The 13,136-nt window shown below is 45.4% G+C and overlaps 1 protein-coding gene and 1 pseudogene across 4 annotated transcripts in view; both read right to left on the minus strand.

Moving 5' to 3' along the window:
* LOC116942292 (calcium-dependent secretion activator 1-like) overlaps positions 1-5,562 on the minus strand; it is an 82,323-nt pseudogene extending 76,761 nt beyond the window's left edge.
* A 3,601-nt stretch (positions 5,563-9,163) lies between these two features.
* The window catches only part of WDR3 (WD repeat domain 3), a 28,407-nt gene continuing 24,434 nt past the window's right edge, over positions 9,164-13,136 (minus strand). For all 4 annotated transcript variants that reach the window (XM_032954004.2, XM_032954003.2, XM_076067122.1 and 1 more), the window contains exons 23-26: positions 12,400-12,443; positions 12,163-12,291; positions 11,500-11,593; positions 9,164-10,152 (exon numbers count right to left, since the gene is read on the minus strand). In XM_032954004.2, the coding sequence (XP_032809895.1) occupies positions 9,988-10,152; positions 11,500-11,593; positions 12,163-12,291; positions 12,400-12,443 (432 nt within the window). In that variant the 3' untranslated portion in view covers positions 9,164-9,987. The remainder of the gene's footprint in view (positions 10,153-11,499; positions 11,594-12,162; positions 12,292-12,399; positions 12,444-13,136) is intronic.

Consider the following 13,136-nt stretch of genomic DNA (forward strand, 5'->3'; position numbering starts at 1 on the left):
GGAATCAAACCTAGGGCCTCCTTGCTGAGACACAAATGGTACCACTGTACCACCCTAGCACCTGAACTATTTTAAACATTTTTTTTAAGTCAGGTAAGGCCCACTGAGCTATACAGCTCTTTTTCATAAGCGATATGGCCACGAATGATAGCTCAAGTTGCTTATCACGTGGAAATTTGTAGCATCTAAATACTGGGAGAGAGACATGCAAACTCCAAATATACAGCAAGAGTCCAGGTCATGATCGAACCCACGAACGCCTGCATACCTTGCGAGGTAGTTAACATCTTGAGCGCCCTGTTATTGATGATGACAACATCTCATCAAATTCCCCAGATGTTATCAGATATCAGAACCTGATATCAGAACCTGATATCTGATGAGTGATGGGCTTTGTGTCACTGGTTCTCTTTCGTCGACGCGCTTGCCTCACAGCGCAGTTGGCAGCGCTGCAGCTTGTGTTGCACATAGACATGACATTAACTTGCTAATCCCCCTCATCTCTCTGCCTAATTTCTCCCATCAACATCGTGCTAATCTCCCATTAACACTGCTGTATGCGGGGACGATACCTTTTACGGTGACGGAAGCTCATTTCATGCTAATCTCTCTCCCTAATATCTCTCTCCATAATCTCCTCCATTAACACAACTGACGTGCTTGCATCCGGGGATGGAATTCCTTTCCAGCTCAGACCCCGCTTGCTTGCCCATCGCCACATATATAACCTCCTTGTTGTAGCTGCTCTCTCGCTGGTTCAGCAGTTCCACTGCTGGATTATCTTTTCTGCCTGAGGACGACCGCTTGTGTTGCGATCGAAACGTCGTGATATATTTTTTTTATTTTTGTACCTACGTGACTTTACCGAAAGAACCAAAAAGTATGGCTTCCTGCAGTCACGAAAGCTTCAAATCAAGATAGTACAAAGACTATGCAAGTATCAAAACACTTATAGCTCGGGTTGAGCAGTCATCTAAGGGGGGTTTTTGCCAGTTTCCAAAATGATCAAAACTAAGAATAGATTTTACCCTTTCTGGCACTAAAACAGGTGTTAAGATTTTGATTTAAAGCTTTCGTGACTGCAGTAATTCATATTCTTAGTTTTTTCGGTAAAGTCACGTTGAAGGGAAACAACAAAATAATAAAATATATATAAAACAATAAAAAAATTCTCACGACGTTTCGACCATAACTCAAACGGTCGTCTTCAGGTGTGTTGGTTTGCATAAATTTATTTTTAAATGGCGTATTTATTTATTTATAAAAAAAACGTTAGCAGCACGCGCAACGATTTGGCAGTTTATTTAGGACTAGTCCATCTATATTCTGAAAAGAGGAGGGGGGAGACGAAATGTTTTATAATGTATGCTGTCTGAAAGCCACTGTAAGCGTGAACAATCAATTAAGACCTGAAATGGTTTATCAAATCTTTCCAATGATTGCTAAGATAGAATCCATCTTCTCGGTTGAAATTGTCTCTGTGCTTGTATATGTGGATAGCCTCATGAACGAATCTCTCATGGAAGCCAGATGGCTTACAAAGAACCTCTGTCTTGGAAAAGTCAATGGCATGTGAGCCTACTGAATTAGAACAATGATCTGCTACGGCCGAGGTGTTGGTCCTACCGTGTTTAAGGTCTGCTTTGTGTTCACGAATGCGGTCCGAGACATGGCGTTTGGTTTCTCCAATGTAACTACTACCACAGAGGCAACTTAGTTTGTAGACACCAGGGTATTGTATGTCCGGAATCACATCTTTTACAGACGGAACCAGATCACGGATTTTATGTAATGTGTTGAAACGGACCTGGATTTTGTGTTTATTCAAGATTTTGGAGATCTTTTTTGTGATCCCCGCAATGTAGGGTAAAGTGATGGTTTTGAAAGGCTCCTCAAGAGGGTTCTTCTTCATGGTTTGAGTGATAGCTTTGCGGATTGTATAGTCGGAGTAACCATTAGCCCTAAGAGCTTGGTGTACGTGCTTGAGTTCACTGCTTATGTGTTCCTGGTCGGATATGCATTGGGCTATATGATACAGAGTCTTGATGAGAGAATTCTTCTGTGATGGATGGTGGTGCATATCCGACCAGGAACACATAAGCAGTGAACTCAAGCACGTACACCAAGCTCTTAGGGCTAATGGTTACTCCGACTATACAATCCGCAAAGCTATCACTCAAACCATGAAGAAGAACCCTCTTGAGGAGCCTTTCAAAACCATCACTTTACCCTACATTGCGGGGATCACAAAAAAGATCTCCAAAATCTTGAATAAACACAAAATCCAGGTCCGTTTCAACACATTACATAAAATCCGTGATCTGGTTCCGTCTGTAAAAGATGTGATTCCGGACATACAATACCCTGGTGTCTACAAACTAAGTTGCCTCTGTGGTAGTTACATTGGAGAAACCAAACGCCATGTCTCGGACCGCATTCGTGAACACAAAGCAGACCTTAAACACGGTAGGACCAACACCTCGGCCGTAGCAGATCATTGTTCTAATTCAGTAGGCTCACATGCCATTGACTTTTCCAAGACAGAGGTTCTTTGTAAGCCATCTGGCTTCCATGAGAGATTCGTTCATGAGGCTATCCACATATACAAGCACAGAGACAATTTCAACCGAGAAGATGGATTCTATCTTAGCAATCATTGGAAAGATTTGATAAACCATTTCAGGTCTTAATTGATTGTTCACGCTTACAGTGGCTTTCAGACAGCATACATTATAAAACATTTCGTCTCCCCCCTCCTCTTTTCAGAATATAGATGGACTAGTCCTAAATAAACTGCCAAATCGTTGCGCGTGGCGCTAATGTTTTTTTTATAAATAAATGCGCCGTTTAAAAATAAATTTATGCAAACCAACACACCTGAAGACGACCGTTTGAGTTATGGTCGAAACGTCGTGAGAATTTTTTTTATTGTTTTATATATATTTTATTATTTTGTTGTTTCCCTTCAACGTGACTTTACCGAAAAAACTAAGAATATCGGTGTTAAGATGTTCAATCACCAAATATATACCTTTTGCAAGGCATAATGTCTGCATTAACCACACATACTTGTGACAACACATGCTAATATGCTCTGATAATATATGCAGTGCCGGATTATCTTTGTGGCAAAAGTAGATATGCTACGGGCCCCGCACTTTCAAGGAACCCGCGCTAAATGCTTTCAAGCAATCAATTCCGGTTCAGTGATTCTGCACTTGCTCTATTACTAATTTACTATACTGCCTTCAACTTTTATGAACGACTGGGTGTTTAAGGTTAGCGATTTGTCGTATTATCTGCCTGTATAGCAAATAAAAAAATACAATTACTTTAGTATGCAGGTAAAAAGTTTGTGTTTTAATATTTACGTGTGTTTTTTTAGGGCCCCTTTATAACACGTGCTACAGGCCCCGCAACAAGATTAATCCGGCACTGACTATATGCATTGTCTTTGGAAACTGATTGGCCTACACCAGAAACATCATTCTTCATCGCTTTGTCTCACCAGTGTTAGACTAGAGAACAACGCCAAAAGGCGAACAGCACACAAAGGCGATGCAAATATCAAAGCATTAATCGAAAGACCCCGATACTGGCAAAAAGGCTCCTTCTACCTACGTGACTTTACCGAAATAACCAAAGAGTATGGATTCCTGCAGTCACGAAAGCTATAACTCAAGATAGGCTCATGTAGATTTAACTCCTCGACCCGAGCTATTACTGCTTTGATATTTGCTTTGATATCTGAAATTGTATTTGCTCTGTTCGCCTGTTGGTGTGGTTAATCCATACTTTGACGATGCCTTCTAATAATGGGTGTGTATTTGGTGTTTGAACGTAGTAACACTTCCTCTGTATTCTTACCCGGAAAAGGTAAAAACCATGTGTTCTTTCTCATCATCTTGATTCTGACAAAAACAGGTTCCGTGGACAGTAAGAATGATTGATAATAGGAGCGGTAAAGATGCTCCATGATGGTGGTGGTGGTTGTTGATGATGACCGTGGGTGGTGGTTACGGTGGCTGCTCTGGTTAATGGATGTGGATTTTAACCGCGGGGTGTGAGCCACTCGCACCGCACGTCCGCTCAACGTTTAAAGCGACTTCTTGTGACCGTGTGCTTCTTGCTCTGCACAGATGCCGTCTCCGCCACTGGTACCCAGAATTGCTTATCGATTAGTAAAACTAATCTTTTTATTTTAACAGGTAAGGCCCACTTAGCTGGTAAGAAGCGACCTGACCACAAATGAGCACCCAATTAAGTGGCTTATCACGTGGTAACATTATAGCAGCCAAAGACTCTAAACCTGTGTTTCTAAATGTGGAGAGAGAAAACAGAGGACGAGGAGAAAATTCACGAGACAACGGTGAAGAGAGCCATGCAAACTCCAAAATATACAGCAGGCGTCAGGGTCGGAATCGAACCCACAACCTCCTGTAGACCAGACGAGGTTGTTAACATCTCCTAGCCACCGTGATGATGATGAGAGAGAGACATGCAAACTCCAAAATATACAGCAGGCGTCAGGGTCGGGATCGAACCCACAACCTCCTGTATACCAGGCAAGGTTGTTAACATCTCCGAGCCACCGTGGCGCGCCCGGAGACTCGCGACTGGGACAACTTCAGGGCCCGTCACGAACCGGCGCATTTGCCACCGCGGTGCGGCACTGTGAGCGAGCAGTAACGGAGAAGGGCGAGGAGCCAACAATTGGCGCGGGTCACCATTGACCTCTTGGGGGGGGGGGGGGGCTCTTAGGGAGGAGCCGTGGTGGAGGTGGCGCAGTGCTTCGCTGCGCCATGAACTTGGTCACCCGAGTTCTATTCCCGGCCACATCAGCGGCGTCCTGGGGGAAAGAGGGCGAGGTGGAGGGGGAATAGCCCCCCTCCCCTTTCACCGACCCGCGCTGACAGGCGTGGTGAAGTATGGTCAAACAATCCTCACGACGCGGCGTTGGGGGAAGGCCGCCATCCAGCAGTGGATTGAGGAAGGGCTGCAGGTTGGACGACAGTCTAGGTAGCAGAGGTCTCGTGACCCTCAATAAATTGACCCATAAGATTGTTTCTCTCCTTTGCACATTCGTTTTCAAATAAAACCTTACTAACAAAAAATAAAGTTTTCCACATAATTATTTGGGGGTGGGGGGGGGGAGTCACAAGACATCTGGACCCAGTCTGTACAATGGTCATGATTATGAGAGTGCGTGAGTGGCTGCTGTCGGCCCGGGAACCACTGTACGCACCTGGCCAAGCTGCTGCTGCTGCTTGTGCTGTTGTTGTAGTCGCTGTTGGTGTTGACGTTGTTGTTGTAGTCGCTGCTGTTGTTGTTGTTCAATGGTCGTGCTCCCCGTTCCGCGCGCGGTCGTCGCCGCTCACCTGTTCCGCGTGACGTCACCGCGACGCGGCCAGGTGAGGCGAGGGCGGGGCGGGGCGCCTCCCTCTCGCCCTCTCCCACCAAAGACAAAGATCCCCCGTGTAGCCTGAACAGACTGTTTGGGGCAAGTGCTGATCATTCGTCCTGTTTGCCCAACATAATGTTTACCACACTTGCAGTTAATCCTGTACACACCTTCTGTTGATAGCTTCGGTAATACATCTCTTGTTACAAATATTAATTTCTGTATTTTATGTACCATGCCAAATCTGACTCGGATGTTTTATTTTTCAAAATATCTGGCTAGTTTATAATTTACTCCAGCAATGTACGGTATTTTGATCGTTTTAATTACTTGGGCAGTTTCAATGCTCTTATTTGATTTGGTTTTAGTATTCAATGCCATGTTGATTTGTGCATCATTGTAACCGTTCATTTGCAGCGCTTCTTTAACATGTTGAATTTCACTTCTCAGACTGTCACCATCTGACACTTTGTTTGCTCGATGAATGAGCGTCTTGATAAGAGAAGATTTCTGTGCGGCGTGATGGTGTGACTGCATTCAGATAGGCGTCAGTATGCGTTTTATTTCGGTAAAGACTGTGTTATTTTACCATTTCTACACCGTTCGAGCAGAATATCCAGAAATGGTATACTTCTGTCAGCTTCGACTTCCATGGTGAAGTGGATGGATGGGTTTTGCGAGTTGAGATTATTTAGAAATGTGTATCTTAGCCGTGTGGCCAGACCACTAATGTGTCATCCACATATCTAAACCAAGCAGATGGTTTTAGTGTGCTTGAAGCTATTGCTTTTGTTTCAAAATCTTCAATGTACAAATTCGCTATCACAGGAGACAAAGGGGAGCCCATTGCTGCTCCTTCCTTTTGTTTATAGAAGTCACCTTGCCACAATAAGTAAGTGTTCTTTAGACAATGTTCAGCTCGTCTTGGGATATCTTTGGCTAAACCTTTGTTCGTTACCAGAGTAACGAGTAATTTAATTGACTCGTTGACCAGAACCCTCGTGAACAGAGGTCACAAAAACTTACGAGAATATCATTAGGGTTAAGCTTAATATCTTTAATTATATGTATGAGATGTTCAGAGTTTTTGATGAACGATGAGGTCCTACCGATGTAGGGCTGTATTTGTTCCGTTACATATTGTGCTAATTTGTACGTTGCAGAGCCTATTGTACTATCTATGGGTCTTAATGGGACATCAGGTTTGTGAATTTTTGGTAGCCCATAAAGTCTTGGTGGTTTTGATGCCCTTGGTTTGATCATGTATTGTTATTCCTTGGGAATTGATGACTTGGCAATGATTGCCGTTATTTTACGTTCCAAGGTGCTGGTTAGGTCTCGTTTAATTTTAAGGTAACCTCTATTATGGATATTGGTCGCGAAAGCCTACGTGTTAAATTGATAAATGTAGTTCGTATTCGCAACCACACCACCTGCACTTCTCAAACCACGAACCACACTACCTACACCTCTCAAACCAGTAACCACACCACCTACAATTTCCAAATCAACCACACTTCTCAAACTGGCAACCACACCACCTACACTTTTCAAACCGGCAACCACACCACCCACACTTCTCAAACCAGCAACCACACCACCTACACTTCTCAAACCAGTAACCACAGCACCCGCACTTCGCAAACGAGCAACCACACTACCTACACTTCTCAAACCAGCAACCACACCACCCACACTTCTCAAACAAGTAACCACACCACCTACACTTTTCAAATCAACCACACTTCTCAATCCGGCAAGCACACCACCCACACTTCTCAATCGAGCAACCACACCACATACACTTCTCAAGCCAGCAACCTCACCACCTACACTTCTCAAACCAGCAACCACACTATCTACACTTCTCAAACCAGCAACCACACCTCTCAAACCGGCAACCACAGAAACCACACCACCTACACCACATTTCTCAAACCAACAACCACACCAACCAACTTCTCAAACCGGCAACCACACCACCTACACTTCTCAAACCAGCAACCACACCACCTATACTTTTCAAACCAGCAACCTCACCACCTACACTTCTCAAACCAACAACCACACCACCTACACTTCTCAAACCAGCAACCACACCTCTCAAACCGGCAACCACACCACCCACACCACACTTCTCAAACCAGCAACCACACCACCTATACTTCTCAAACCAGCAACCACACCACCTACACTTCTCAAACCAGCAACCACACCACCCACACTTCTCAAACCAGAAACCACACCATCTACACTTCTCCTGCATGCATCTGTAAAGACAGTACGGAGCGATAGAGGGACAGTATGGTTCTCCGGGACCATGGTTACTAATGGACGTGCTAATGATTGATGGGACAAACGTTGACAGGGTCACGTGATGGGGAGCACGGGATCCAATGGCGGGAAAGTGTAATAAGGGCGGAGATTGACAGAGCCAGGTGCGGTGAGGAGAGGAGAATTCGAGAATAGGGGCGTGGCTGGATCGGGCGAGGGATAAGAGCCAGCGCGAACCGGACCTGGGGGCTGTTGGTGTGGGGAATCGTCTTGAGACTAGAAGCTATGTTGTCTCAGAATAGTCGTCTAACTACCCAAGTGTATATAGTAACTCATAGTTACTCGTCAGTGGATTTTATTTATAATAAATATACAGAAGGCAAGACGGTGTCTCTGAGAGCGACATTACACATGCATGAATAAAAGAATCAAAGAATGAAGGGTATTGATAAAATTAAGACATGCATTCATGAAATAACTGAATAAGTATATCGAACTTGGAGATTAAGGAATTCATTAATGGATAAGCAAATTTATGTTTGGAAGGAAGAAACGATTGAATGCTTGAATAAAATGAATAAAAAATAAAAGCAGGAATGATTAAATGGACACATGGAATGAGCAATTGAAGTAATGTGTGGGAGCTGCTGGAAACCCCTGTATTAAATCACCTTTTACCAATTTAACCATGCTTAAAACAACAAAATAAGATTGTGCCGGAGCCCTTGGGGGAACAGACGTACGATGTTCTGGCCAAACCCAAACTGGCAGAGCTTGTAGACTATACCACCCCCTTCTCCCAGCTTCCTCTGGTTTCCTTCAGAAACAGCAGAAAACCACTATGATTGGCCACGTGGAATGTTGGAACGCTCACTATGAAGAAGCTGGATTGGTACTGTCTGGGCCACTGGAATACCGGATGTCTAGTGGACTGGTTCTTGCTCCAGTCACCATGACGGGGTGGACAGTCCTCCACTCGGCACAGGAAACTTCTATACAAAATGGAGTGGCTCTTCTGAACAATATCATTCAGGGGGGATGGGGTGTGGAGGTGACGTGTGAGGGGCTGAGTCCCAGGCTACTGTGGCCTTGCCTCTACATCAATAGGTTAATACGTAGATTTTGGTAACGGCTATGAAAATATGAAAGAGATCGCAATGGTCTGCCAGAATGGTCTGCCAATAATCAAATATAATTCCTGCAATTATTCTTATAAAGGTTACCTCTGAGATGTACACCAAAGCGTTTGATCTCCGATGGTCTCAATATGAAAGTTCACCAGATGTGTGTCAAGACCGCATGCCGTGAGACTCAAATGCATCGTCTTGTGGGTTTTTATTCAACTTGTATCCAAATATGCCACTATTATAAGTGTGCACTTGTAAAAAAATCCGAGTAGATGTAATCTGGCTATCGAGAAACAAACCTTTGTCTGAATAACGACTGTCGACAAAGAAATGGAAGAACAAATAAAACCACAGCATGATCTAAAAAGGTCAAAACTTTATTCCACTGAAACATTGCTATCTCAGATGCTAGTAAGACTTTGTACCCATCATTAGGGAACGCAATCTCATGACTGTTCAACATTAGCAAAGGTTATTCTAACACAAGTGTCCCGACTGTTGGGAGGTCAGTTCTTATGATTATCTGTATGTCATGACAAGAGGTAATTCCAACACATCGAATATTGTGACTAACATGACCACCTCTGATTAGCACGGTTGGCTATGTACGGTGCAAAAGAAGTTAAACATACATACATTTCGCAGACATATAATGCAACAATGTACTGACGTTACAATCATAGCTTACTTAGTTCACTGCTATGCAAACACAACGTTACTTACTTATGTTAAAGATGCAAATCAAAACAGCTGTTGTTCTGTAGATACTTAGGCTCTATCACGGACCAAAGGAAAAACGTTTGAACCTTCCTTACGGAGAAAAGAGGGCAACAGTCAGAGCCATGTGAGGTGCACTGCTTTACCCCAACTCATGACGTCTCACAGCCACGCTGGAATCAGCTGCCTCTCTACCATGAGTCTCCATGTGGTCTATGGATTATAGTGTGCAAAGCAGACTTTAAACGGAAGTATTCACAGGCCTGTAGCCAGGATATGAGGTGCAATTAGTCTTTTTTTTTCGCAGTAGATTTCAACCGCGGTAATAAATGTCACGTTCATAATCAACTAAACAAGATCTGGTTATGTTGTTGGTTTAAACGTTTGTGGGAAACGCTTAACCTGGTCAAGGGCCGTGGGCGAGAGCTCATGGCGCTCGTGGCAGGACCGACAGCACGTCTCCTCCCTTTACAGGGCGAGCGCCAGCACCGCACGCTGCTTCTCCCGCACCTTGCGCTTGCGCTTCTTGTCCTTCATCTTCTGTGTCGCGTCGACAAACAGGGCCACCTCTTGCTTCGCCTCGATCTCCCTGTGCAGTAGTTGCAGTGCGGCCATGTTGAACCCCACCAAGTCCTACGGGGGGTGCACGGGAACAGGAGGAAAGGTCGATTCGTTAATGCCCAGTGAGCGGCGAGGACTGGCATGGTAAAACGACTTGGATCACGTTTACCAATCGCTGAAGCCAGAATCTGAATATTTATTTATACTGGAGGAATCCGATGCGCTATAGAGCTCTTTCACAGATGTCTAGTAGCGGCTCTGATCTACACACACTTGTGTAGAGGTCTCAATTAAGTGGCTTAACGTTTGGCAATATATAAAAGCCAAATACTTTAACACACGTTTATTAAAAATGTGGGGGGAAAAACTGGAGGACCCGGAGAAAAATCCACACAACCACGGGGAGAACGAACCCATGACCTGCTGTATACCAGGCAAGGGAGTTAACATCTCGCCACCGTGGCGCCGTCGTTCAGCCCTACCATGCAGATTTTCGCAGTTGTGTCGACCAGCTCTCTCCCTGATGCGTTTTCAAGTTGTACCACTTGGCGTTTGCCTCGATATTTGACGTATTTCTCCGCGTGCTTGGAGCCTTTCAAATCAAAGGTTGTCGAGTCATATTGTCAAGTTTTAAGTGTCCTTCCCGTTGAGGTGAGCGATACGGCCCCCTGCGTATTCAGAGTTGTCCTGTATTGCTCTCCGATGTGCTTTCGAGTCGTACTGCGTGACGCTCGGCATTTTGTCCGTCGTTTAAAGAAGCTCCCGGCACGTGGACCAAAACATCGGACATCAACACGCGTTACCAACAGAATAAGTGCATCGGACAGCTGCGATCAGCTCTGTTTGTTTTTTGGCCTGCGTCTTAGTTTAAACAGCGGTGTATGTGTGTGTTCGAACAGTAGTCCCTCCATTAACTATTTTAATCCATTCCACAAAAACTAATGTTAACAGAAAGAAATGTTAATCAAATATAGGAATTACATGTTAAAAGCATTAATCCGTTCCAAGACGATCGATAGTTGACCTTTTTTACCCTAAAAACATTGTTTACAACATTTAAACACCTCTGGAGGTTCAGAAGTGCTGGCTCCAAAGCCAGTCAAGGGCTAAACGCTCATAGATTGGCGTTGCTGATTGGCTGAGGCATGGCTCAGCCCACTTATGAGCACTCGGATTGGCCAAAATTGGCACCCATGTGCATAATGTATACGTACCGTTAGTCAACATGTGAACGTTAGTCGAAACCATGGCGTCCTTTGGGAGGCGAAACATTAACCGAAAAACCGTTAACCACTGTCACTGTTAACCGAGGGACTACTTGTATGCACATGTTGAACCACTTTCGCACCGTACATAGCCAACGGTGCTAATCGGAGCGAGTGGGCTGCTGCGCGTGACCCCGCACGAGCACAGACTCACCCTCATCTCCCTGACCCTGAGCAGCGAGCTCTCCCTCAGCTCCGAGATGACCTCGAGGAGCATCCCATTGCTGGTGATCTGTCCGTGATGGATCCTGCCAGAACAAAACACACACACGGCACCAGTTTTACTTGGAGTGAGCTGCTAGCGAGCCCCTGTTAACACACACCACACGCCACCTCCACTGTGCGCAGTTTGTATGTTCTCCCTCTGTTCTGCATGGGTTTCCTCTGGGTTCTTGGGTTTCACCTAGAGCTAAACACATACAATTTAACTGGTGTTGGTCAAACATCTCAATGTGGTGGGACCCTCTTGAAAGAGTCTTCGGTCCCAGGCTGGCTTTTCCTGGGTAAAAAGACGTGACGTTACCGGCACTTCGCCTGCCCACCTACCTTTGTTTCACCAGTGCCGATCTCAACCACGTTGCATCAGGTGCTCATTGTTGACCGATGGAAGGCCCGTTTTACAATTGGTTTCAACGAATCGGATGCAAATGATAGCCAGAAATCTGGATCCCGGTGCAATTTTAAGAGCACTATACCGGCGCAGCGTCCCAGGCAGAACACAGCAACAATCATTTGCACCGTCGCTGAGCATTGCTGATTGGATATCAGATGTATAATCCAAACTAAACAGGGAATGACAGTGAGTACAGGCCTCTACCTGAGGAGGAAGAAGAGAGCTCGGCAAATGAGCTCCACGGCTCGGCCTTGGCGCAGGAAGAGGAGGAAGAGGGCGAGGAGCTCCGGGACATAGGAGAAGGGCAGCACAAGCAGCGCCTCCTCCAGCTCGCTGTGTCACCAAGCAGACAACAAGATATGAGCACAGCACTCACTCGGCACACAACAAGATATCAGCAGAACGAGATAAATAAACAACAGAGTATGGATATCTCCTCACCTGGATTTCACTTTCTTGATCACCTCCAGCACATACTTCTCTGGCTAGGGGAATACGACACAGACACACGGAGTTACCCCGTGCTGGAAAGTCAGGCCTTCAGTCCAAAATCTGTGTGAAGTGGAAAAAAAATTTAACTATTTTTTTTATTTTAGCAGGTAAGGCCCACTGAGCTATAAAGCTCTTTTTCAGAAGCGGTGTCGCGGTAGAGACCCAGCGGCAGTGAGTCTACCGCTTGTTGTAGAGGTTTGCGGTTCTTACCCAGCAGGCCACACCCTGATTATTACTGCGGATGTGTTAGCCATAGAACACTATGTGCTGTCCGCTTCACGGTGGACATTAAAAATATTTTGTGAGGCCAATAAAAGGTCCAAACTTGCCAAATTCGAAAAAACCACTAGAAAATTACTCAACTGGGTTAACACGCGGCAGCAATCATTACCCCCTATTGGCAGGCTGATGTCCACGTGGAGGACTTAGTGCGAATTCATCTCGTGCCGCACAGGGACAGCTGCCACTGGGGTTGCGCCCTTTAAATGTTTGAGATGAGATGTCCGACGCTTTTAAACTTTTTCCGAAGCAACGGCGTACAAATGTCAAGGATTGCAGCCGTTACCGAACCGATTTCACAACGGTACAAAGAAGCGCGCAGGCGCCGCTGCCTCGCGCACGGCAAGCGACCGCAGTGAGGACAAGCGGCACCCCTCACGACCGCTTGCCCTACGAAGCTCCGCGGG

Source organism: Petromyzon marinus, chromosome 14 (genome assembly GCF_048934315.1).
Source record: "Petromyzon marinus isolate PM22_M1 ecotype Great Lakes invasive population chromosome 14, UKy_Petmar_22M1.pri1.0, whole genome shotgun sequence".
Lineage (NCBI taxonomy): Eukaryota > Metazoa > Chordata > Hyperoartia > Petromyzontiformes > Petromyzontidae > Petromyzon > Petromyzon marinus.